The sequence below is a fragment of the Mustela lutreola genome, chromosome 11 (assembly GCF_030435805.1).
Source record: "Mustela lutreola isolate mMusLut2 chromosome 11, mMusLut2.pri, whole genome shotgun sequence".
In the NCBI taxonomy this organism is placed as follows: domain Eukaryota; kingdom Metazoa; phylum Chordata; class Mammalia; order Carnivora; family Mustelidae; genus Mustela; species Mustela lutreola.
In genome coordinates, this window is record NC_081300.1 from 94,237,308 (window position 1) to 94,264,263 (window position 26,956).

The following is a 26,956-nucleotide window of genomic DNA, read 5'->3' on the forward strand; positions in this document are numbered from 1 at the left end:
TGCAGTTTAAAACATTATCACTCTAACCCAGTGGTTCTCAAAGTGGGGTCCCAGGACCAGGAGCATTCGCTTTACCAGGGAACTAGTTAGAAATGCAAATTCTTGGGCTCCAGCCCAGACCCTGACCCAGAGGGTCTGGGGATGGGCCTGGCAACGTGTGTTTTAAAGAACGTCCAGGTGACTCTCACGCACGATGAAGTTTGAGAAACCCTGCAAGTCCATTGGCTCACAATCTTGGCTTCTCACTGGTATCACCTGGGAGCTTCAAAACACCTGCTGCCCTGACCAACACCACCCCAACCCCCCGCCCCAGAGATTCCGACAGTTTGGTCTGGGGCACAGCCTGGGCCTTAGGAATTTTAAACCCTCCAAAGTGAACCTGATTGGCAGCCCCGGGCTGACAATCCCTGCTCTGGGGTGAGAGCTTCTGGTGCCTTCCTGTCTCTCCCTCTGAGTTCCTGGCTTGCTGAGGTGAACTAGGCCGTGTGAGGAACCATTCCCCGTGACTCCGTATGCCTCACCCCAAATAACAGTCCTAAGGGGCAGCCCTAGCCACACACTGCATTTTCCAGGTGCAGAAACGAAGTTTCCAACCCACACGGCCAGGAGAGGGAGGCCAAGCTCTGAACTGTCACTCCACCACCACCACACCAGGCAGCTTCCTGTCCCCAGTTCCCAGGGCTGCGGGTCCTCGGGGACAGCAAGAGCTGCCCTCTCCTTCTTAAAGGTGGGTTAAGGAATCCCATGGTTAACAGCCTGATGTGATGGTGACGGCACCTCACAGTCACGGTCACGGTCACACACGTTACCTCAACACCTCCTTACGACTGCTTCAGTGTCCAGATGAGGAAAATTGAGGTTGGAGAAGAAAAGCGACCTTGTGTTTAGCTTCCTTCTACTGAGTGGCCTAAGTATCTGACCTTTAGTCAGGTGACTCAAAATACCTAAAGTGACCTTCAGGTTTTATCTCTTGAGAAGTCATTTTGAACCAAGGCGATGGTGACTTGGAGTTTTCGCTCACAGGACTACCACAATGAAAGCCACGTTTAGGATTCTCTACCCTACAGCGTGCCTAGCGTGTGCACTCGTGACTTGATGTTACCTTTGTGGCCCACTGCAGTGAGGATGGTCATTATCTCCATTTTACAAGTGAGAAAACAGAGGCTCAGAGAGGTGAAGTCACTTTCTCAAAGTCACGCAGCTAGGAAGTGACTTTTGGAGAGTGATACCCAAGCATTTGTTCCCAGGGCCCAAGGAAGCATCTGAGCCAAGGACATGGGACCCCCAAGCACGTGCTCAGCTTGAGGAGGATCTCCTTGGACTTGGGCCCTGACTGGAAGGTTTTTTGTTTGTTAGTTTTGAAAAAAAATTTTTTCTGCTTGGAAGTTTAAATCCTCTTATCTAGGTTCCTGGGAGAGGCCGCTTGCAATATAGGTGCCTTATGCTTTGCTGCCCCCCGGTGGCCAACCAGAGAATGGCACTGCCATCCCTGTAATCAGGGGCGTATCAACAAAGAACAAAATAGGTCACAGAGAAGGAAAGAGAAATGACCCTGGACCTCAGTTCCTGGGCCAGGAACTGCTGCATTAGAGCAGGGCTATGCGGCCACACACTCTGGGTTCATATCTTTGTCAGACGTTTGCTATCCATTCTCCCCTTACACCTTAGTAACAAACTCCTGATCGTATTGGGGGTGGCAATATGCCCAGCTCAAGCTCTACTTCCAATCCTCCTCTGCAATAGAGACAGTCAGTGAGATGTAAACGCAGAAGGCATTGGCTGAGTCTTCACAGAAAGAAACATTTAAGCTGCCTAACCTTCAGTAAAGTTGTTTTTGCCTTCCTGACTTTCTTCCTGCCTGGAACATATATGTGATGGCTGGATCTTTGGCAGCTACATTACAACCATGAGGCATCCTTGGGAATGTAAGCCACATACTAAAGATGGCAAACAGGAGCAGCCTGGGTCACTGATGACATCATGACCCTCCCTAAAGGACCTATCTCCAAACTTATTTCTTAACAAAGTAAATAATGCTACCTTGCTTAGGCCGTTGTTACTTTGGTTTCTTGTGATTAGCAACTAAATACAATGTTAAGCTCTTATACAGCATCCCAGCTCCATAACGTTGGTCAAGTGACTTTACCTCTCTGAACCTCTTTCTTCATCTGTACAATGTAGAGATCATAGCAACTACCTCATGGGACTGTTGTGAAGATTAAATGAGATAGTACAAGCAATGCACTTAGCCCAGTGTCTGGTATGAAGTAATTGCTCAAAAAATGTTCCTAATAATTGTTATTGATTGAAAGTAGGCCACAGCCAAGACAAAGGGGAGAGAAAAAAAAATTACTGAGTCAGAGCTCTGTCTGGGATTTGCCAGTCTGGGATGAAATTAGAGACACAAGTGCCTGGGCTAGGCTCCCTGAAGTCAGGGAGTCTTTAAAATGGACAAAGAGGCTTTAGGGACAAAATTCTGCAGCAATATCTATAGCAGAGGTGGCTCGAGACAAAGGCTCAGGACATGTCCAGACATGAGCCAGGCCGATAGTCTCATGGGGAGATAAGGTACTCCTCCCGAGAACCACCGGACAGACCGCCTGACAGACAGACAGACAACAGAGACTCCCACGTCCCTCCCTCCCCACCCTTGTCTTACCTCCAACTCTCTCAGGATGGAGCGGTTGTCATCATGGGATGATTTCTGCTGGGATCTCAAGAAGATGATCTCATCCTGCTCACAAGAGAACCAGACCATAAGGAGAAGTGGGTGCCCCCCTCCCCACCACACCTGCAGCTAAGCCTGTGCCTTGAGGCGATGAGGGGGATTTAAATTATGTTTCCAGGAGCCCCCAAACCCCTGAGCCCCTCTTATGCCCATGGAGGTTCTTTCTCATGTTTCTTTTTTAAGATTTATTTTTATTTTAGAAAGAGAGAGAGAATCTCAAGCAGACTCCACACTGAGCGTGGAGTCCAACGCGATGCGGGGCTCAATCCCGGGCCTCTGAGATCATGACCTGAGCCAAAATCAAGAGTCTAGCATAAATCAGAAACATCTGGAGGTTTGTGAAAACACAGACTGCTGGGCCCCTCTCCTAGAGGTTCTAGGCCAGTAGGTCTGAGTGGGGTCCAAGAATGTGTGTTTCTCAAAAGTTTTCAGAAGCTGCTGCTACTGTTGATCCAGGGACCAGATTCGAGAACCCCTAGGGCTAGAACAGTGTGTCCAACTGCAAAAGGCTACCTTTTGAGTTAATTTTATCTCTAGGACTCCGTCCCATGGAAATAGTAGGACATGTGGGCTAAGTGGCTGCTCAGGGCTGTCTGTCATGCTATTACTTATTATGGCCCCCAGTTAGAGACGATCTTAATGTGTACGGATAGTGGATCAGTTAAATCATTGATGGTACATTCATGTCATGAGGGGAATGGGTCTTAAATAAAAATATGGTTCAAAATGCAGATTCCTAGGCAATTCTTAGGGAATCTGGGTTTGTAGGTATGGGATAGAACTTGGGGAATCTGCATTTTTAAGAAATAGCTTGTGATTCTACTACAGAGCATTCAGGGTCTCCAGAAGCCACTAAAAAGAACATAGAAGGGCGCCTGGGTGGCTCAGTGGGTTAAGCCGCTGCCTTTGGCTCAGGTCATGATCTCAGGGTCCTGGGATCGAGTCCCGCATTGGGCTCTCTGCTTGGTGGGGAGCTTGCTTCCCCTTCTCTCTCTCTCTGCCTGCTTGTGATCTCTCTCTCTGTCAAATAAATAAATAAAATCTTGAAATAAAAAAAAAGAACATAGAAAATGTTGGAATATATCTATGATGAATTTCAGGGGAAAAAATTTCAAAACAGCATGAACGGTCTAGAATGATCCAGTACTATAAACAGGCACTTTTCTGCCTCAGGGTCTTTGCACTTGCTGTTTCTTCTCCCTGGAACATTCATTCCCCAGGGATCTGCATAGCTATTCCCTCACCTACAAGTCTGCTCAAATCTTAGCTTCTCAACTTCCCATGCCCTCACTTAGCTCCAGAACCCCTCTTTACCTGTTACACTTTATCTCTTTTTCCACATCATTTCCAATTTCTTTTTTTTTATTAAAAGATTTTATTTATTTATTTGACAGAGGGAGATCACAAGTAGGCAGAGAGAGAGAGAGGAGGAAGCAGGCTCCCTGCCGAGCAGAGAGCCCGATGCGGGACTTGATTCCAGGACCCTGAGATCACGACCTGAGCCGAAGGCAGCGGCTCAACCCACTGAGCCACCCAGGCGCCCCTCATTTCCAATTTCTAATGCACTCTATAATTTATGTATTTATTAGGCTTGCCACTTATTGTTTGTTTCTCTCTGTCAGAACAGAAACTGCTGGAGGGCAGACCTTTCTGTCATTTTGTTCACTGTGCCATACTAAGTGTCTAGAATAGTGCCTGGCACATAGTAGTTGCTCAGTAAATACTTGCTAGATAAACAAAACCAAAAGAATATTTTTTGCAATCAGAATATATAAATCTCAGAGCACCTGGGTGGTTCGGTCAGACCTGCCTTTGGCTCAGGTCATAACCCAAGGGTCTTGAGATTGAGCCCCACATTGGGCTCCTTGCTCAGTGGGAAGCCTGCTTCTCCCTCTCCCTCTGTCTCTACCCCCTGGTTTGTGCTCTCTCTCTCTCTCACTCAAATAAATCAATAAAATTTTTTAAAATAATATGTAATTCTCTTTATACTATATATAATCACTATGTTAAGTTTTAAAAGCATCACCCCCCCCCAAAAAAAGAAGTAAGAAGGAAATAGATCAAAATGTCAACAATGATTATCTCTAGGGAATGGGATAATGGATGATTTAAAAAATACAATCCTTAGGTATTTTCCAAATTTTCTATAATGAACATACCCATCTAAGGTTTTTAAAACATAAAGCATTTTCATTAAAAACAAGCATTTTCAGGAATTGTTCAGCAGGTAGTCCATTAAGTCCCAAAAGCCACCATTCTATAATTTCAAAGAAAAGCTCAGAAGCTACTGTTCTGGTCCAAACATCATTCTACAAATGAGGATCCTGAAGCCCAGGGAGATCACGGACTAGTCTGTCCTTCAGCAGACACACTCATGTTAAGGCCAGACACAGGCTGTGTAGCTTAGAGAGGGGGTACTATCATGGTGAATGGGAAAGATCAAGGTCAATTTTGTTTAGTAACCATTTCTTGATCGAGTCAGTTTCTGACTAGCGTTCTCACATCCCTCTCCTATGGTCTGTCCTTGTCATCCCACTGGGACTAGTAAGACGCTGTCTCCCAGAAAATGAGATTCAGTGTCCTGTCCACTTCCCAGGTCCCAAATGGACCCATCATCCATCCTTTCATCCTTGAAATCTCTGTGCCCGAAGACTTTCCATGCGATACTGCGCGTGGCCACCTGAGGGCAGTGGCGAAGCGTCTACCCCGGAGGCAGAAGGTTCAAAGGCCCTCAGGGCAGCGGGCCTGAGGCTCCAGAGCAGATGGGATCCAGCTGGTGTGGGTGGATGAGTGCCAGCTGCCTTCAGCTCCCGGGGTGGGGTGGGGGGGGCCGCGGAGCTGGAGCTGTCAGATCCGATTTTCCAAGAGAAACCAGAAATCCAGGTTTTCATGTGGAATACCCGGATTTTTAAATGTTGGCAACTAATAATTTTTAAATTTGGGGGGTAGGGGAGACCAAGCAAAAGAAGAATGAGAGTGGGGTTCAACCAGTTCAACCACCTCTGACCCTGGTGCTCTCTCCAGAAGGGGTGAAGTCGGTTGGTAGAATCCTAGTTGTTTGGGGTTTATATATTTTTCCTATCTGAGCCCTAGTTTGAGCAGAGGTGCCACAAGAAAACAGGGAGGTAAGGGTTCAGGCAACCCCTCCAGCCACCCCTCCCGCACCCCAACCCCTTCATCCCAAACTGCTCCATTTTACCTGTTTTCTATACCATGTTTCCTCACAGCCTGGGTTTAAATGAAAATGTTCTGAAGCTTTATTTATTTATTTATTTATTATAAAAGTTTGGAAAGTTCTGCTCTAGTCCAAAGAGATCATTCTATAGATGTGGAGACTGAGGCCGGGACAGGGCAGGAGTAGCCACCTGTCATCAGACACACTGGTCCTGACAGAGTCTGAGTGGCTGAAGGAGAAAAGGGTACTATCCTCATGGTGAGTGGCAAGGTCAAGGTCAGTTACTGTTTTGGAGCTACTTCCTGGTGCCTCCCCCTGTGTGCAGGGCTATCCTGGGCATTGGGAAAGCAGAGGGAATACACGTTTGTGCCTAGAAGACACAACGAGGGGATGTTTGTCCCCTAGAAGATCGCCTTCCAGAAGGGAGACATAGGGCTCTTCAAGCTCATCTCCCCCAGCCCTGCCCCCTCTACACACACTGAGCTGAACATTCTCCTTTTCCCCCCAAATCCATCTGCCTTGCTTCCTCACCCTCTGCTGCAGACCCAAAGGCTATGGCTCTGGACTCCCTTGTCCCCTGCCTTGGGTTGCACCCAGCCCCTGGGAGGCGCCAGCGGGAGACTAGTGGGTGGAAAGAGGTTGGGGGTACTTGCCCCCTCCCCACTGTCCTCCGATCTTTGCAGATCACTAGCTTGGCCACAGTCCCTCTAGGATAGACACAGAGACACCCTCCCCCCCACACCTCATTCCTGATTCCAGAAACAGCTCTTTCCTCTCACCTATTCTAGAGCCCTTTCTCGCCGGTCCTGCACTTTCCATTGTGATTTCCTTAAACCTTTGAAATAGTCCCTCTTTAAAAAATCCTGCCTCCATGTACCCATTTGGGGCATGCCCTCTGTCTCCCATGACCACACTGGTACCACCACCTTCCATCTCATCATGTTCGCGTGCCACCTGTACGATTATTACCTATCCCAATCTATTATTGTCTATTAATAGTTTTCTTTCAATCAGTCAAATTGTGTTCATTTTATTATGTTCATCATTATTTTTTTTACTGTTATTACTACTTCTCATCCTAAATAATAATACCCATTAAATCACAAGGTTGCAAGCTATGTTTGTCCTACTCCTCATAAAAATTAATTCACCACTAGTAAATTAAAATGTCTTCACCTGTATTCGGGCTACTAGCTATCTGTACATGACCAGTGCACCTGCACCATATTCAGGAGACACTGACACTGCAAAAGGCTCCCTTCACCATACAAACAGCACAGGGACCCCCAATGGGAGGAGTTATGAATTCCCAGTGGTGGTGACATTTGTGCGGGTCAGGACTAATGAGCAGTATTTGGTCAGAAGAAAAGCAGGAGTCGGGGAGGAAATGGCATGAAGAAAGCCTCAGAAGAGGGAAGTGCACAGGACAGCGGAGACTGGCAGCCATGGAGGGTACCTTTGGGGTCGTGAGAGGAGGTGAACCTGCCAAGGCAGTTTGAAGCCCAATTTTGAAGGGCCCGAGTGTCACACTAAGGAGTTTAGATTCTATGCTATACAGACAGTTCCAAAGGCTGTTTATGTGTGTTCTGGAGAGTAAGCAGCCCAAGGAGCCAGTAAAGTTTGGGAAACTATGGTCTCAACAAAGGTAAATAGGTTTCTTTACTACAGGACTTGTCAGAGCCTTTACTATGCTCAAATACATCAGTTCTCTTCAAGATGGATTGACCATCTCTCCTCAATTCTGTGAAGCTGTTGATTAATAGGGTTCAGCACACTCTTAAGGCAAAGGGCCAGATAGTAGATATTTTAGGCATTTCAGGCCACATATGATCTCTCCTGTGTATATCCTCTTTTTATTTCTCCTTTTAACTCTGTAAAAATGTAAAAGCCGTTCTTAGCTCATGGCCTGTACAAAAACCGACCACAGGCTGTATCCAGCCATGGCTCTAGTTTAGGGAACCCTGGATTATAGAACATGCCACGGATTATAAGTGTCACTATTGGGGGTGTGGGGGCAGGACCACATTGTGTGTGTGCGTCAACTGGAAGACAAAAACCAATTTCAGAAAGGTTAAAATGTAGGGAGGATCCCTGGAGGAATATAGTGTTTCCCAAACCGACTAGACCTCAAGGCCCTCTTTATAGGGCATCTCGAGGAGTGTTTCAAGGAAGCTGCTTTGAGAAAGGCTGTGGTGAGGATGTGCAGGTCCCAGGCTTAGGAAAGAAAAGCCACCTGACCTGGATTCTCTGGGTCTTCTTGTGCATCATCTCCATGTCATTGTTGAGCTCTGTGACGTATGTGAACCTGGCGAAGTTCTTCTCCTCCTTGGCCAGAAAGTCCTCGACAAGCTGATTTAGGTTCCCATCCTCGGTCAGCTTGAGCAGCCGGAGGTGGGCCACCTCATAGCTCTCAAAACTCTCACCCTTGGTCTTCTTCCTGTGCTTCTTTCTCTTGAGAGCTAGAAAGGAGAAGCCGGCAACCGTGAATCTGAAGGGAAGTCTCTCAGAGCAGTGCTGGGCAGGAAGACGTGCTCTGTAATATTGTCACTGTGCCCTGGCGAGGAGACTAGACTTCTCCAGGAGAGGGGGCAAGCGCTTTACTCCTTAGTCATGCCACAGATGTTTAACTGAGCATCTACTATGTGCAGACATTGTGCTGGGCTCTGCAGACACAAAATCCCTGTCCCATGGAGCATGCAGTGGAGGAATCAGACAAGACGAGGAAAGAAAAGGAGATACCCATGTAAACAGAAGAAACACATCACCATGCTGTGGCTCCGGTCACAGAAGAGCAGTATCAGGGGCTGTGACGGGGGAGCTGTGTGGCGTGGCAAGGCCTCTCAAAGGAGGTGACATCTGAGCAGCGTGAAGATCAAGGAAATCCTGTTGGCAGGCTCAGACCTTGGCAAATTTAAGGAACTAAAGCCAAGAAAGTATTCCAAGCTCTGCTCTCTCCCGCCTAATGCCTGTCACAGCCCCACCTTTCCTGAACTCAGTCTTGTCTCTGATTTAGCCTCCAAAGGGCCATCACAAAGATCTTTCTAGATCTTCCTAGGCACAACTGGCCCTGCGACTCCTTTACCTGTTGTTATTTAGAGAGTGAGAGGTGGGGTTTCTCAGAAACACACTTTTTGCAACGCCACAGTCCCAAATGAAAAGGCAGGAGGAGGCAGGAGATGTGAAAAGAACGAAACACAAATACAGCTTCCACGGGGTGTGGTGGGGGGCTCTCTGAAGAGCTGACTTTTCAGTCTGTTCAGGAGAGAGTAAAAACAACAGCCATGAGACTGCTGGCCTCAGAAAGGGCTCTTCTTGCAAGGCTGGCCCCTGGCCGTATCTGGGCACTTAAATGGTAAATGGTCCCGTGGATTGTTATCAGACATTCCCTCAATGCTAGGAGTGCCTCACTGTGGTTACACCGTGCAGACGGTGTGTATGGTTTATGCTGAACACGTGCTTTCCTTCCAGGAGGCTGAACTGGGGCACACAAGGGAGAGGACCCCTACATGGCCAGCCCCTAGTGAGATCTTAGGGATGGAGGCTCTAATGAGCTCCCCTAGTAGATACCTCTTCATAAATGTCACAGGGGGATGCCGGAGCAATTAAGCATGTCCTATGTGACTGCCCTGGGAGAAGATTCTGGAAGCTTGTGCCTGATTTCCTCCAGACTTTGCCCCATGTGGCTTTCCTCTTTGCTTGCGTGCGCTTTGGGTCCCTACCGCATAGCCATGCATGTCACTGCATCCTGACTCTTGTGAATCTTCCTAGCCAATCACCAAAGCTGGGGACCCAACACCCAAGTCTGCTCCCCCAGACAATGGAAGGGGAGCCTCAGAGTAAGGACACAGCCTGTGGGTTAGGGTTGGTGGATAAAATACAGGACACCCAGTTAAATTTGAATTTCAGACAAACCGTACATTTTGATCAAGTATAATTATGACTTAATTGTAGATATGCAACAAATAACTTTTTACTTAATCTTAAAAATGTATTCACTGTTTATCTAAAATTTAAATTTAACTAGACATAATGTTATTTGCTAAATTTGACAACCCTACTCAGAAGGGCCCCCTCAGTTGAGAGTGAGCGACAAAGAATGTCTGGAGAGTGTACCTTCTTCCTTTTTGGCCTGCTCCTCGAACTCCAGACGGTCATTCAGCTTGATAAGCAAGAAAGACTTGAGCTTGGTCTCATGGGCATAGGTGCGCTCCAGCTCTCGGATCTCCAGATTGTACTGAGAAATGTCCTTCTGCTGGCGGTCCTTCATGGCGGCCATCCGAGCCATGGCTTCCAGCCTGTGAGAGGTGGGGCCCAGTCTGGGTGTCCAGAGGCTCCCTTTCCCCTCCCTTCTCCCTACCAGAGTGGAGGGAATTGCTGCCGATGACCATCACTTCTTTTACTCATGGAGGCTCTGGGGATGGAGGCTCCTTACCTGAGTCACTGGAGCTGCCAGCTCTAGACCTAACCAGGAAATGATCTATCATCATCATCATCACCACCACTATGACCACCACCGCCACCATGATCATTATCACCACCACCACCACCATCACCGCCACTGTCACCATCATCACCACCACCACGACCATCACTACCACCACCATCACCATTATCACCACCGCAACAATCATCGCCACCATCATCACCACCAACATCACCATCACCACCACGACAACCATCATCACCACCACCACCGCCACCACAACCATCGCTACCACAACCATAACCTCCACCACGACCACCATGATCATCACAACCACCACCACCACCACTACAACCACAACCATCACCACCTCATCATTATCAGCACTTGTCAATTACTGTGGCCCAGCCAACCCTTATATACATATACTATTTAATCCTCACTAACCCCCAAAGCGTCCTACAATAATATAGTAGCGACAGAACCAGAATTCAAATCCCGATCTCTCCAACTCCAAAACCTATGCTCTTCACAGCCCAACTAATATTCCTCTTACCCCTACAAGTATGAAGCCAGGAGATAACCCAGGACTCAAAGCAGGGGCATCTGGAGGAGAAGGCCCAGAAGAAAGGTTTGAATCTCAACCCTCCACTGTTTACCTAGCTCTCGGGTTCAGTATTTTGGCAGCTCAAAGCCTTCATATCCTGGTCTATAGTAAAAGATGGCTATAACCACCCAGGCAGCTGTGAGGGTTGAATGATCCCCAGAGCATCAAGCACTGTGCCTGGCACACAGTCAGCGCTCAGAGTTATGATGAAGAGGTAAGATCCCTCAAGACACAAGCCCACGGGCAGAGGTGCTTAGCAGGGGGCTAAGAGGCATCTCTGCCCCTACGGTCTCCCCCCAGCCCACCTCTGCTCATAGGCCTGGGAAGACTGCTCAATAGCCATATTCATGGTTTTCTTCTGCATCAGCAAGCGTCGCTGGAGGTGCTGGTACACGTTGTCATAAGCAGCCTTCTCGTACCGCAGGTCCTCGATCTCCTTCCGGAGCTTGGCATTGGTGGTCAGCATCTTGTCAAAGTGCACGGTGACCTGTGGGCAGGGCTGTGCTTCAAAACTGAGCTCCCTCCTGGGGCACGAGACAGGCTTCCAGGAGGCAGCCAAAGGGTGGGAAGATCTCCCCGCCACCTCCCGCCGGAGGTCCAGAGCACAGAGGCTGGAGTGCTAGGTGAGAGGCTGAAGTTGGCCCCCAAATGGCTAAGTGGTCTTTTTTTTTTTTTTTTTTAAGATTTTATTTATTTATTTGACAGACAGAGATCACAAGCAGGCAGAGAGGCAGGTAGAGAGAGAGGGGGGAAGCAAGTTCCCCACTGAGCAGAATGCCCGATGCGGGGCAAATGCTTGATCTTTAGAGATGCAAACAGAAGTATTTAGGGGTGCAATAGCACGATGTCTATAATTTACCTTAAAATACTTCAGGGGAAAGAACAGTGAAACAAATATAGTAAAATGTTACCGATTATTAAATCTAAGTGATAGGCATGTGGGTGTTCATTATTTCATTCCCTCCACTTTTCTGTACATCTTATTAAATTTATCTTAAAAAAAGTTTTTTATGCAAAGTGCTCACGTAGACACGGAAAAGAAACAATGGCAGAAAATATTCCTAATGGATATAAAGTAGCTTCGAGCAGAGTTTTCCAACGCATGTTCTGAGAAACTTTGGGTTTCTGCAAGAAGGGGGAAGGCGAGGTACGCCACCAGAATGCAAAATTTGAGAAGGTACTCGCTCTCCCAGTGTCAGCCCTGCATTTCCATGAGCCTAAGAAGGAGTGCCTCAAATTTTGCATCCTGGGCTCTTTACCTGCCTAGCCCTAGTTCTGGCCCTGTGTTTCTCTGTAGGATGTTTCTGTGGCCACCACACAATGGAAGGGAATCCAGGAACAGAATCATTCTTGTTCTTTCTCTGTCTTCTACTTATCATTAAGAAGATATTGGTCAGTAGTCCTTCACACTTTAGTGTGAATTTTACTCTAGGACTGTTGATATGCTACCTATCCTCCGATTGTGGGATAAAAATGGGAGGGCTCTCAGACCCCACTGAGTAAGTGGAGGAGGCTTTAAGTCCTGTGGTATTCTGGGACCCTGAAATAACCTTTAGAGATGGCTACCTAATCTACCAAAAGGCACAGCCAGACCTGGTCAGGGAAGGGGGTAAAGTGGATCCGTTTGAGAAGTAAAATAGCAGCACTCCTCTCAGAAATGGAAGAAGGGACATTACTATAGACCTTACAGAAATAAAAAGAATTATAAGGCAATGTACTAAGAACAACTGTAAAACAACAAATTAGGATAACTGAGATGAAATGGACAAATTTCTAGAAAGAAACAAACTACTTAATTGACTCAGGAAGAAACAGAAACTCTAAATAGATCTATTACAAAAAAGCACAGCTCTGTAGACAAGTCATCATTAAATCATGAATGCAAAAAAGAAAATCATGCATGCATTTGTTCATTCATTCATTTGTTCATTCCATCAATAGATGTTTGCTAAGTACCTACTCTAAGCTTCACACTGTACTGGGCATTAATGATTCTTAACCAAGGGGACCTTCAGTTTCACTGAGGTTGTTTAATAGTACAGAAACCTGGGTCTAAGCCTTACAGGTTCTGATTCAAAACCAGTGAATCTAGAGAATTACTGACTCAAAACCAGGAATCTACTTTTTAACACACATCCTAGGCCCTCTGAGGCATGGGTGCAAATCACTGGGCATGGATATTAAAAAGACACTGCCTTGCGTTCAGTCCACTTCCAGGTAACTGGGAGACAGAAATCAGATCCAATTAACTTCAGCCATCCCTGGCTAAAGCCTAGTGGTCAGAGTTTGGGGGAAGGTAAGTGCTTTGTATAGTGAGGCACTGACCGGCTTCCCTCCAAATCAATTCACTTGTCCTCTCTCCTGGATTATGTTGTGGGAACTATTATTTCACTAGTCAGACTGGAACGTGTTTGTATGTGCTCAGCATTCTTTCTTCCCTTCTTTTTGCTTTTTTACCACTTCTTCTCAGCTCTCAGTCCCCATTCTTGGATAGAGCTGTCCTCTCTTGACTTGGGGGAGGGGGAGTGATCCAAAGGTAGTCATGTGACTCAGGTCCATGTATTCTTCTGAGCACAGTGATTGGCTGAGGGATGAACACTTGATCCAAGATAGCTCAATGGGAACCCTCCCTGGAACTTGTGATTGAACTCTTAGAAAAGAGATGGTCCTTTTCTGCTGGTGTTTGTTCACATTGGGGGCTGCCCAAGAATTAAGTCATCTCCATCCAAAGGAGAGATGGACAGAAAAAGTATCCTGAAGACACGTTTGGAGCACCTGGATCCAGCTATGCCTGAAGGCCCCACTTTGACCCTAAATTTTTCTGCTCTATGGGCAATTCATTTTTTATGTGTGTGTGTGTGTGTGTGTGTGTAAGCCAGTTCATAATTCAGAGACCCCTGCTTAATGCACAAAGTCACTATAAATTGAAGTGATCAGGAAACATCACTTTTCTCTTTACTAAGTTATGCATGTCTATGCTGAATATTTCCTAGAGACAATATCAACAACAACCAAAAAGCACTAGGTCTAATAGAGGCATGAGCAGATTGCAATGGGGGAAGAAAGTCTTACTAATTCTCTTGCTGAAGGGTAATATTTCAGCTGCTTTTTTAAAATGAGCAAGTTTTTAAGTCAAGGCACTAAAAAGTCATCCCGGGAGAGGTGGGGGATTAGAATAGAGGACGTGGGGGCAACAGCATGGTGCATAAAGTGCGGAGAGCAAAAAGGAGAAAGGCACCTTGGGTAACAATGGGCCGAGTGGGTGGAACAGAGTGGGTGGCACAGAGTGGGTGATGAGTCTAAAAGGCTGCCTGGCTTGTATGAACGCCATTAGTTCACCTTCTCCTGACTCAACCAACAGGATTGGTAGGTTCTGCTAATGGCTCCACAGACATCATTCTCTACTCTGAGCAAGAGAAGGCAGAGCTGTTTGCAAAGCTGCAGAGAACACCTTACGTACAAGATTCAAACGGGTTTCCAGAGCGTGGATCTGCTTCTGCAGTTTCCGGGGGTCATTGGCTTCCTGTATCTTTGCGAAGATCTGTTTTTGGTTTGTAATTTTTTTTTCCATCTGAACAATCTGGAAAAAAAAAAAAATGAAGAGAGAGAAAGAAAACCCCCAGCTGTGTTAAATTAACATCTGTATGGGTACAAATTATACAGTTCACTAATGTAAGCATGCTAAAATAAAAACTGCAATGTTCCTTCTTTTCCTACAAATAGAATTTTAATTTCTTTCTTGAATGCATGTTCAACTCAACTACACTTAGCCAGTTTGGGTAAAATGAGGCAATTTAGAGGTTTTGCTTTTACCTGCGCACATGAATTTCACTCACCTTTTGGTCCAAGCTTCTTTTGGTTGGGTTTCATATCACCTGTGGCCAAAAGGATTCCTCACACACCAGGCCCTTAGGATCATTGATTCTGACTTCAAGTAAGTGACATACACTCTTGCCATAGCTGGCAGGAAAGAATTTGGGTCTACCCCAAACCAACGATAAGAATTTCATTTCCCTTTGCCAGTGATTGATCTAGAAGTAGATATATACTCTAGCCCTGGCCAATGAAGGAAAATCAGCTGGAAAGATTTTGTGAAATATTCTTTTCCTCATTAGAGTGTAAGAACCTGCCCCTCAGCCCTTCTTCACATCACTGAATGTGATGATATGAGAAGCCACACCAGCTACACTTTGGCAGCCATCTTGAGACCAAGAGGATCAGAGAGAAAAAGACCAACCCTCCTTACAGAGCTACTAAAAAAATTCCTGGAATGACCTTTGTCCAGACAGACTTATTATGTGAGAAAAACAAACTTCTATTCTTCCAGCCACTTCCAGTCAAGAACTACATTGCTTGTAGTCCAATCTGTTCTCACCAGTACATCAAACAAGATGGCTGCTCAGATGATCAGGCATCAAGGGAACCACTGGGACTCATAATCTCATAAGGCATGTAAAGGCTGTTTAGGAGTGATACTAGCAGCCAGGGTTTGGTTCAAGTCAGTCAGAAGTCTGTTCTGTTTGGTTCTCTTCTCCTGGGCTCTGCACAGGCGGCACCCAGCACCTTCAACACAACGTTGGCTCAGTAGATGGGGGGGCAGCCTCCCGGGCCTACAGCGTTGCCTGTCCTGAAGGCATACCCGCCCCTGCCTGAGCTGACCCAGAGACCTCAGGCTCCAGCTCCTCTTCAAAGGAAGGTGTAGGTCAGCACGTCCCATTCAGCCTCCTATTCCCTTCGGTGCCTTTATGTCAGATGTTGCTTTTGTGATGCTGAGAGTAATTAGGCCTCTAATTTGTCTTTGGGAGGACAAAGACAAGGCCACCAACAGGAATATGTTGCCTATGTGAGGTGCTCTCTTCAGCATAAAGGCACAGGCTTATTTGCTTTTTGAGGCCAGGTAGGGCCCCAGGAGGTCCCTGCCTCCAGTGACCTCTAGCAAGGAAGCAGCTCTGGAAATTGTGAGGTGGGCACAGCAGCAGGGGGTTCTGGGACCTGCCCACCCTGAGATGGAACTCAGCAGAGAGGGTTTTTATACAGGTCAGTGAGAACCATATTCTCTTGAGGATCCCAACATAGTTGCGATGCCTGGGTGGCTCAGTCAGTTAAGCATCAGTCTTCAGCTCAGGTCGTGATCCCAGGGTCCTAGGATCGAGTCCTGCCTCGGGCTCCTTGCTCAGTAGGGGGCCTGCTTCTCCCTCTGCCTGCTGCTCTCCCTGCTTGTGCTCACTCTCTCTGACAAATAATAATCTTTTTAAAAAGTAGCTTGCCTACTGTTTCTGAGGACCCACATCCCCATCTTTTCTTCAATTTTCCACTTTCTTCACTGTTATTGCCTTTCTCTTTCATTCATATAATCATTCATTCATTCATTCATTCACTCATCATTGATTATTAAACACCTGCTCTGTGCCAGACAACAAAGGGTATGATGGCAATCAAGACAGTATGATGGTTTCTGCCCTCACAGAAACTTACAACCTAGGGCTAGAAACAAGCTATAAAGCAGAGTTAGTCCTGGGAAAAGGGAGATAAATAAAGTATTTTGGACACGGACAGCAGGGGCATCAAGGAGAGGAAATGAAGGAACAACCCTCTGGCAGAAAGAGCATTTGGGCTGAGACCTGAAGGATGAAGAGGACCTCCCCAAGCAGAGAAGATGGGGAAGGGCAATCCAGGCAGAAGGAACAGCAGGTGCAAAGGCCTGCAACTGAGAGAAAGCACTATGGGCTCATGAAAGTGGCCAGTGTGGAAAGAACACGGGGGCGGGGGTGGGGAGGGCAGGAGTGAAGGTGGGAGGGGCAGGAGGGACCCAAGGCAGCCGAGCCAACAAACCAAATCATTGGAGTTTGGCTCTGAGCTCACGAACAATAGGAAATTACTGAAGGGTTGGAAGCAGAGGAAATATGGGATGATAGTTCCAGATTCTCTGTTAGTAAATACTTATTGAGGACCTACTACGTGCCCGGCAATGGGATAGGCGCAGGATGGGTAGAGAGAGGAACAAAACAGACATGGTCCTCGCCATTCCTGGAGGTGACAGGTTAGAGACAGATGACTCCTGTGTTAAAGTCTAATTACCACTGGGAGAAGGGCTATGAGGGACGTGACATGGGATGTCATGAGCGGAGGTAGGGGAGTTGGGGGAGATCTTCTGTGTGCCCCCACAAGGCTCATTCTCCACTCTATCCCACCCACCCGGTTCTGGGCCCCAGGAGGCTGATCCAGAAGGAGCCCATGATGACTCCCTTGCACTGGGCGAGAAGAAAGAGGCTGGGGTATTTATTGCCCCGGCTTGCTCTCTGTCTTCAGGTTCCAGAGTGTTTGCCTTGCCCACTGCGGCTAACCCTACAGGGTTTTCAGTGTCCCTACTCTGGGCTCACACCCTTGTAAATAGAGCCTTATAAAACTCTTCTCAAAGTACTATTGAGCATACTTTGTTTGTTTGTTTGTTTGTTTGTTTATTTTGGCCAGGAACCTAACTAATGCAAGGGGGATACACTTTAATCAGGAGAAAGGGTACAGAAAAGGCGCTCCTGAGAAAGTCACATTTAGGCTGAGCCATAAAGGACAAGAAGCAGGGATCAGGGTAACATGTGCAAAGGCCCCGAGATATGAACAGTTTTTGCATATTTGGAAAAAGACAAGTGTTCTGCAGCTGAGGGAGATGAGTTGAGAAAGGAATGACATGGGATGAGAACAGAGGGGCAGGCTGGGGCTAGACCACACAGGAGCTTTCAAGCCATAGTAAGGGATAGGACCATTAACACGGCCCAGCAAATGTCTCCAGCTCTTTGCCTTCTGGATACACGCACTTCCATTTGTGGATGGGTGGAGTTGACCATTTAGCGGATGGGCTGTTGGAGTATATATGGATTTGGTAGACAATTTTGAGCCTCTGGGTCATGGGCAGAAGTGACGTGCCACTCCCAGGATGCCGTATTCAATTGCCAGTATGAGACTCTCCAGAACTCTCTTTGTCACAGCATCTAGCGATATTCAAGATGGTGGATACCCCATCTGCCTGGTCCCAAATGAGAAGATACAAGAGCCCATAGCCAATCCATGAGAGACATAGCATGAACAGGGAAGAACCCTCTATTGTTTTAAACCACTGAGTTGAGGGTAGGGGTGTTAATTGCTGCATAACTTAACCTCTCCTGATCGGCACAGTAGGGCTGGGAATTTACTCTGAGTGGAGAGGGAAGGTGCTGGAAAACATAGTGGAGGAATGGACTGGGAGAGTAGAGGTCACAAGGCTGGGGAGGAAGCTCGGTCACTTTTAGAACATGGGGCATGAAATCTGGCCAAAGGCATCATGGGTACTCCCCCCCCCCCCCATTCCAGCCCCCTCCTCCCCACACTCCAGTTAACCCTCCAAGGGAAAGACCACACCTTCTCATCCAGTTCTGCCAACAACATTTTCATTGATTTAATCAGGGTCTCATAGTCGTCCTTGGTCTGCAGCAGGAAACACAGCTCCATGTAGTTTTTCTCATTCAGATCCAAGTTCTTTGAGGACTTGATGAGACCCAAAAGCAGAGTGATCTCATCCTGCTCTTCCTGCAGGGCCTTGATTTCCTTGCTGTTGGGAAAGCAGCACGTCATTAACCCTGCAGGCCGGGAGTTCACACCCTGCGCCCCGGAGTTCACCTCACTCTGCGGCTCCAGGCTCCTTAGCGCTGCAAGCACAGGCAGACAAATCACCTTCCTCCCTGGAGGGTGGCAGGGGGCTTACTGCAGGTCTCAGGTCTGGGTCTAGAGCTCTGGCCATCTGCAACCCCAAAGCTCTGCCCCCTTGCTAGGGGCCTTTTCTTCCTAGGGAACAATTTGCAGCTGTGCCTGTCAAAACCCATTACCTACGGGGGTGGGGGGAAGTGTTCTTTCTTTTGCCAGCAGCTCACAGGCATCTGTCTGATTTTGCTGACTTTCTTTCTAGACTTCACAGCCAATTATCTCTGGTAATGAGAGGCAAGCCCATCAGGCAGGCATTTTCAATTTCGCATCAACACAGAGGTGCGCAGTAACCTCCAACCTCCCCCAGTTTCTCTATGCAGGGTGCTAATGATTTATGAAATCGGCTGACATGAGTCTCCTCCTCTCTCTCCCTCTCCCTCCTCTGGAGAGGACAGCGGTAGGACTGTGGACAAACAGGGATTTTTGAATGAAAAAAAGGCTCAGGCGATGGCAAATGAACAATGGGAAATGGCGCTGAGGCCGAGTTTCTGGCAAAGTCTGAGCACCTGACACAGCAGACAGCATGGTCCACAGCCTAGCTGCCTCGATGCCCTTTGGGAGCTTGGAAAAATGCAGAAGTTCAGGCCCCAACCCAGGACCTATTGAATCAGAATCTGCTTTGTAACAAGATCCTCAATCAGGCATATGCACATTTTAAAAAAGATTTTATGTATTTGAGAGAGAGCAAGAGCAAGGAAGAGGGGGAGAGAGAGCGAGCGAGCACAGAAGAAAGAGAACCAGGTTCCCCGCTGAACAGGGAGACCCATTCTGGGCTGGATCCCAGGACCCTGAAATCATGACCTGAGCCGAAGGCAGACGCTTAACTGCCACCCAGGTGCCAATGTTCAGTAGAATTTCTATAATGACAGGAATGTTCTCTATCTACTGTCCAACAGCATCCACCAGGCACCATCAAGTGCTGTTGGGCACTTGAAATGTGGCTAGTGAACTTGCAATGTGGCTAGAGAACTTGAAATGTGGCTAGTGCAAGTGAAGAACTGAATTTTTAATCTTCTTTCATCAACTACAAATGTACATAGCCACATGTGGGGGCGTACCCCTAATTCTAGAGCTGCTTGCCTTCTAAACCAGCTGGGACCTTTCTCTCCCTCTTAAGCCCTTCTTGGGAGGGGGTCTTTGTTAAGATGAAGAGAAAAAAAGAGCAGGAGAGTCCACCAGAGTTGGGAGTTCGGAGGGCACAGTAAAAGCAAAAGGAAGGTTTGTCTGTCTCATCAGCAGGGCTGGAACTGGGGGTGAGGTGCCCCTAAGTTTAAGGAAGCCTTCACTCTTGGGGGGTACAGGTGCAGGACGAGCACTGAGGAAAAAGCACCTCCTTAAATACTGCAACCTCACTGAGCTCTTCTGAGTCCTGGCCCCTTTACAGGTGTTGCACTAGAAGAATCTAAGATCTCTACTTTTCCACCCACTTCCTTTCAGGTCCATCACAGTGAAACCAGATCAAATGGACTGCAGTAAAAGTAGAACTAAGGGTAAGATTTAAGAGAAACTGTCAGAGACCCACCAGGGAGGAGGCTTTTCCTGATGCTTACCAGGGGTAGGCTGTGAATCAGGCCTACCAGGCACAGAAGTGCAGGTTGTGGACTGCACCATCCAAAGGGAGTTCTATCTGCTTGAAAAACAATCATTGATTCCTTGACTTATTCTACTTTCCTGGGGGATGCTTCATCTTGTTCGAAAAAAAATCCCTACGTAATGACAGTGTTTCCAACAGATGGCAGTAAAGTGTCTTAAGAAAGGGCACATTTTTATAATTTACATGAATCTCCCCTATGGACTAGCTCTGTGTGAATTAAATCTACTGAAAATCTGAACCACCCCACTTCCCCTACCCTCTGAACTTCACACAACATCCAAGATTTGTTTTTAATAATTTTCTTTCTAATAATGGGAAGTTTCCGTCTGTATAAACGTTACGGCTGTAGCTAAGGAATTACATTCCTTTGAAGGGAATCTGAAGATATTTGTTTATTCAACCCCAGGGAACACTTTTCTATTGTCTAAAAAAGCTATCCACATCATAATTTCTATTTGTTCTTGCAGATTCCATTTAACGACGCACAGCAGGAAACATCTTTTGGGATAGCCGCAGCCTGGCGATTTCCTCCTCTCTGGTAACCCCTCACTCCAGTTGCTAGAACCATGGTAGCAAACCTCAAGAGCCATTTTTGTATGCTAAGTCCCAGTTCCCGCCCCCTGGCCACAGCTGATTGGGCCAGGCGTAGACACCTGACCAAAGCTAAGCCAATCAGATTCCCCCCTTCCTGGGAGCGTGGGATTCGAATTGAGTCACGGTAGCCGTGGCCTCTGGGTGTTGTCCTGGGTAGCTCAGGAGTTGGGGCAGCCATCCTCCACCAGCCAACGCTGAGATGAAGACGCGGAACAACAAAATCTACGTGTAGAAAGAAACAGGAACCGGAAGTTTTCATTTGGGTCCTTCCCTGAGACATGGGCGTCCTGCTCCCCCTTGGGGCCCTGCTGACACGCTGGCTTCTGAGAATAAATACCCCCTGCCACTGAAGCTGGCCCACCTAGGTACCCAGGAGGGCTTCAGAATCAGATCCCCGCCCAGAGGCGACATGAGAAGGCAAACTGCATGAAACCAAATCCAAAGTTTTCTCCAAGTTCACTCAGTATGAAACTCTGAACATCACTTACCGCTGGTTCGAGATCTTCTGCTGGGAACGGAAGTTAAAGGACTTCCGACTTTCCACCATCTTCCTGAACTGCTGCTTCAGCTTCCGAAGCTCAGCCTCAGCCAGCTGCTCTTTGACCTTCTCCGAAGGTTCCGGGATGGTTTCGGAGCTTTTTCTCCTGTGCTTCTTTGGCTGGGTGAGATGGGGAGAGGCATTGAGCAACTGGTTAGGTGATCAGAGAAGCCTACATGTCAGCTCAAGGGCAGAGGGCAGGAGAGCATCTGGGGGCAGGACTAGAGGTGGAAGATCACCCTTGGGTGATGTCAACTGCTTATCTGTTACATGGAAAACCTACTCTGGGTTGCCAGGGTAGAGAGGAGGCTGGGCCTCATTATTGCATACTGAAGAGGCGGCCTTGCTGTGTGACCTTGGGTCAATCACTTAACGTCTCTGAGCCTTCAGTCTCTCATCTATAAAATGGGTGCATATAGATTTGTTTTCAGGATTAGATGAGCTAATATGTGTATTTAGCGGCTATCACAGTGCCTGACCCACAGGAAGCGCTCCATACACAAGAGCTGATACCTACCATCGGCATCTTGAAGGACTTGTGCTTTCGCTATGCTTAGACACCGGGTAGATCAAAGCCAGTGAGTGCTCCTCTCTCTCTGTCTCTGCAATGTCCTGTCTGTCCACACCGGCAAAAGGAAGACAATGTGTGAGCTACCCGGCTGGCAGTGTGGGACCCAGTGGCCCCTTTTCCCGTCCCCACCCCCTGCAGTTCTTTCCTCCTCCCACTACTTTGGCACATGTGGAGGACACGGCAGATGGCGGCCCGGGTGTGAGAAGAGCCTTCTTCTTCTTCTTCTTCTTCTTCTTCTCTCTTTTTTTTTAATAAGCAATGCAAGCCTGAAACCCGTTCCTCTCACAATTTATTATTAGGAGCCAGGCAGATGGTTCTGGCATATTGGTTACCCTCCTGCTCCCTGTGTTCCAGAAGAAGAGGGGGCAAATGGCATCAGGGCAATGTGACCTCTGATGAGTTAGTCCATGCAATTAGTCCAGCATCAGCTTCAGCTAAGGATAGACTGCACACTTATATACACCTGCCTTTTAAAGCAGGATCCAGAGGTACCAAGAGGCACTTTTATCAAGTCATAACTTGAACTTCATCTGGGCCATGAATTCAGAGGAGGGGAAGACAATGTTAACCCTACAAGACCCAGAGGGCTGTGAGATCCACGGCACCCCGACTCCCAGACTTGAAGGGCTAGATTTCTAAAGCAGAAACTTCTAGCTTTGCCACCCACTGAGGGTGGGTGGGCAGTCCAGTGGGTTAAAGTATTAGTTGTGTCAATCATCAGATCTCGGCAAAAATTCCTCCTCCTCCACTTACTAACCTTGGGCAAGTCATTTCCGTCCTCTGGGCCTCATTTCCTCCTCTGGAAAATAAGAGAAGTTCTAGAAGGCACCTCATAGGTTGGGAAGCCTTAAGGCACCTCACTGAGCCTGGCACATAGTAAGTGCTCAGCAAACAGGCTGGAATGATAATGGTATTGTATGGAGTGTTTCATGTGGTGAAGGTCCAGTGTAGTAACTGTTTATGAGGGCTGAGGAGAGTGCGGTATTCCTCTAGCTTCTGGTGACAACACCTGGATTTGTTCTGGGAAACCATCCTCACCTTCACTCGCCGTCATTTTTTGACCCTGGGACTGACCCCACCCCTTCCTATCAGATTGGAATATGTGACTCTGGAAGGGCCAACCAGAATGCCAGATCCCTAGCTTATCTGCATAATCCCCACCCCCCCAACCCCGTCAGCGTGATCATTATAGGGTTGGGAACTTGACACAGACTCATCCCAGCAGAACGAATAGTGGGGTTTAAGCTTGAACACTCAGAAGAGAAGGATTTTGTTTCCTGCTGCTCTTGAACCTATTGAATGAGGTAGAGAGTGGCTGGCAACGTTCTTGCCTCTGCAGGGAGCCTGAAAATAAAGCTAACATGGAGAAGATAAAAATGGTGAGAGATTGAAACTTGGGGACATCATTCAAACCCCTGGACTTAACCAAGCCTGAGAGATGCCTCTGGGTCATATCCAGTTACACAAATAACATACTCTCTTAAAACAATCTGAGAGGAGTTTTCTATTGCTTGTAACCAAATGAGTTCTCCTGCCCAAAGTGCTTAATTCCATTAGCACACAGACTAAACCCCTACCGTGTGCTAAACATTTTAGGGAATCCAGTGGTAAGTCGGCCTTCAAGGTGGTATGAATTTTGTCTAGGGTAATACAGTGGAAAGGACTCTACAAAGGAAATAAATTTTAATTTGGGTTTTGAAGGATGAATAGGAGTTCAACAAGAGGAGAGGAAAAGTGGGGAAGGAATTCTGGGTAGAAATTACTGGCTGGCCCAAGGTTGAGAGGCAAGTGGATGAAAGGAATATTCAGAGTGGTGTGTGATCTAATATAAGTGGTGACATCCAGGTTGAGAGGCAAGTGGATGAAAGGAATATTCAGAGTGGTGTGTGATCTAATATAAGTGGTGACATCCAGGGAGAAGTGATTGGCAAAGAAGTCTGGAAAAGTCTGGAGGTTCCTTAAAAGCAAATCTTTTGAATGGGGATACTCATACCGAACTCTCAGCATAAACTAATGTGTATAAAGCTCTTAGCACAGTGCCTAGCACATAACAGGTGTTTGATGAATGTACCTTGTTTGTGAATCAGGACTGTCAAGTATCAGTTTATCTTGCCCTTGAGTTATTTGGTTGTGTTGTGTGTTTTTCCCGGGGAACTGGAGGCACCATCCACTTCCCACCTTTTTGCTGATACCCACTCCACACACCCAGAGCCAGGCTCCCCTAGAGAGCTAGGATCTCCCTAGCTTCCAGACACCAACATAGGTCTTTCTCTGTCTGTGCCCCCTGGGCTGGGCCCACTGTGTTCCCTACAGAGAGCTTCATCCCCATTCTCACAGATGAGCCTTCAGAGCCCCACCAGTATTCCAGCCCCTGGCTCACCTCTCTCTCATTCCAGGGTCTCAAACTGGAGGCCTATGGGTGGGTTCAACCTTCTTTCCACCCTGTTTAGCAAGCAGTGTTTTTTTTTTTTAAATTTTTTAAAAGATTTTATTTATTTATTTGACAGAGAGAGATCACAAGTAGGCAGAGAATTAGGCAGAGAGAGAAGGGGAAGCAGGCTCCCCACTGAGCAGAGAGCCCGATGCAGGGCTCAATCCCAGGACACTGGGATCATGACCCGAGCAGAAGGCAGCGGCCCAATCCACTGAGCCACCCAGGCGCCCCTTAGCAAGCAGTGTTTTAAAATACGAATGTGGGTATTGTACTCACTCTCCTGGCTGCAGACTTCACTGCTCCCTAGTGCCTACCTAACTCCTCTCTCCAATTCCCACATTCTCTGCAACTGCCCAGAGCTAGCAGGAATTTGACTTTGCGATTCCAGAGAGGAAGCTCAAAGCCTGCCCTCAAGCACATGCCCTCCGCTTCCCTGGGCTTCAGTCCAGCCACTACAGCATCCATAGTCTGGGGCACAGGATAAGCTCTTAGCAAATAGTGTTTGAATGAATGAAGAGATCACCTTTCCCAACTAACATTTAATTAGCAGGGGCAGGGAAGGCAGGCTCCTCCTCTGCTGCTGAATTTTTACAACTGTCACTAAAGGAAAAGCCAGACCCATGCCTGCATGGGTTATAAAATGCCAGGTCTGAGAGAGGAGCCTATAAAACCTGAACAAAGGCCGCCCAACCTGGTGGTAAGTTAAAGATGTACTTGGGGCATTAGCCAAGTAGGGGTACAGAAATACAGTTTTTTTAAAAGGGATATTTATAGGGTGAAATGGGAGTTTGTTGAACTTTCTTGAAGTTATTTTATTTTTTTTTATTTTTTTTTTTTAAAGATTTTATTTATTTATTTGACAGCGAGAGATCACAAGTAGGCAGAGAGGCAGGCAGAGAGAGAGGAAGGGAAGGAAGCAGGCTCCCTGCCGAGCAGAGAGCCTGATGCGGGACTCGATCCCAGGACCCTGAGATCATGACCTGAGCCGAAGGCAGCGGCTTAACCCACTGAGCCACCCAGGCGCCCCTCTTGAAGTTATTTTACGCATTGTAGTTTATGTTTAATTGAGGGAGCTTACGATATTTTCCAGCTTTAGGGCAGCTTAAAGGAAATGGGCTGGGGGCCGCCACCAGCAGGGGGAGCTGTGGAGCAACAAGTGGTGAAACTTACCCGGGGCCGCCAGCCCCAGCTGCGTGTCAGATGGCGGGGGCAGTTCCGAGGGCACCGAGACAAATGCTCGCTGCGCGGCCCCGCTGCACCCACCCCCAGCCCCGCGTCTGGAAGTTCTCGGAGCCCTGGAACTGGCGCCTTTGTGACCCGCACAGACAGGCGTTCTTCCCTGGAAGGCTCTGGAAGAGAACCCAAGCGAATGGCGAGAAGGTGGACGGTGGAGGACTGACATACCTCTCAGCGACCCCTTTCCAGAATAGCTACCTTCACGATAGTCAGTAACAGCCACTCCCACCGCCACTCAGTCGCCATCTCAGGGGCTCCCTCATCGCTGGCACCTGCATTCACACTCTCCCCACAGCCTTACCGCAGCTGCGATGGGTACACCCTCCACACGCACCAAAACGGACCCATTTCTTCCTGCTCTGCAAAACAAGAGAGAAACAATTTAAGACAACACGAACTTCACCAGCAGTGGGGACATTGCCTGTCATTTTCTTCAGGAGGACCCACACCCACCCTCTGTGAGCATGACACAGGGAACCCTAGTCTGACCCAGGTCACTCCTGGCAGGAGCATTTTTCACAGGCCAAATGGAGTAGTTTAAAGATAAACATTTTCCATACAAATGGCCCCAAAACACCAACTGACCACTTCTTTCTGGGCTAACTTCAAGAAGCAGCCACATTGCTCAAGGCAAATGATGGGGGTATTGGTTTTCTAGGGTGATCATGATTCAATGTGATTTTTACCTTACCCACTAGGCCCTGGAATAACTGTATGTAGCTCAGTCACACTAAGATCTCCATTGTCTTATCCCTAAACTCTCGGGACAAGATGTGTTTTAGAACTTACTGTATTTTTGGCTTCAGAAAGTTAATGTGGTGCACAAGGAAACATGTTGTCCCTGATGTTGCTGGCAGCCACGTTGTAACCATGAGGAAAGTTAGTGTAATGGTATATAATGTATGGGGTTTGGGCAACATGTCATAACCAGGGACATTAATGTTTCTTCAAGGAAAACGTGAATATTCATGCCAAGTAGAATGAAGATTTGGGGCAGCCTCCTGTCAGGCCTTGATGACTCACATGAAATGTTTTGGGGCAAGTGTTCCCAACCTTATTTTACAGATGAGGAAACAGGCTTGAAGAAATAGCGACTGCTGCAGTAAGTGGATAAGCCAGGACTGGAATGCAGGGCTGTCTGTCTCAGGGGCAACCCTGAGTGAAGCCATAGCCCCAGACCCTAGCAGCTCTTCTGGAAGCTGATAGCTACCATCTCTCTGCTATTTAAAGGGCCACCATAGCCCTCAGCTCCATACATAGCCTAGTGACTCACACATTTCAAGTGTCAGCGACTGAAAAACGATTAAGTTCAATTAGGTCCA

General features: G+C 47.5%; 1 protein-coding gene across 2 annotated transcripts in view; it reads right to left on the minus strand.

Moving 5' to 3' along the window:
• CCDC63 (coiled-coil domain containing 63) overlaps positions 1–25,681 on the minus strand; it is a 32,210-nt gene extending 6,529 nt beyond the window's left edge. The window contains exons 1-10 of one of the 2 annotated variants that reach the window (XM_059139943.1): positions 25,569–25,681; positions 22,722–22,763; positions 21,911–22,005; positions 21,344–21,513; positions 18,326–18,515; positions 14,394–14,513; positions 11,239–11,420; positions 10,017–10,198; positions 8,142–8,362; positions 2,660–2,734 (exon numbers count right to left, since the gene is read on the minus strand). In XM_059139943.1, the coding sequence (XP_058995926.1) occupies positions 2,660–2,734; positions 8,142–8,362; positions 10,017–10,198; positions 11,239–11,420; positions 14,394–14,513; positions 18,326–18,515; positions 21,344–21,513; positions 21,911–21,919 (1,149 nt within the window). In that variant the 5' untranslated portion in view covers positions 21,920–22,005; positions 22,722–22,763; positions 25,569–25,681. The remainder of the gene's footprint in view (positions 1–2,659; positions 2,735–8,141; positions 8,363–10,016; positions 10,199–11,238; positions 11,421–14,393; positions 14,514–18,325; positions 18,516–21,343; positions 21,514–21,910; positions 22,006–22,721; positions 22,764–25,568) is intronic. The other variant, XM_059139942.1, reaches the window with a different exon arrangement.
• Positions 25,682–26,956: the final 1,275 nt, after the last annotated feature.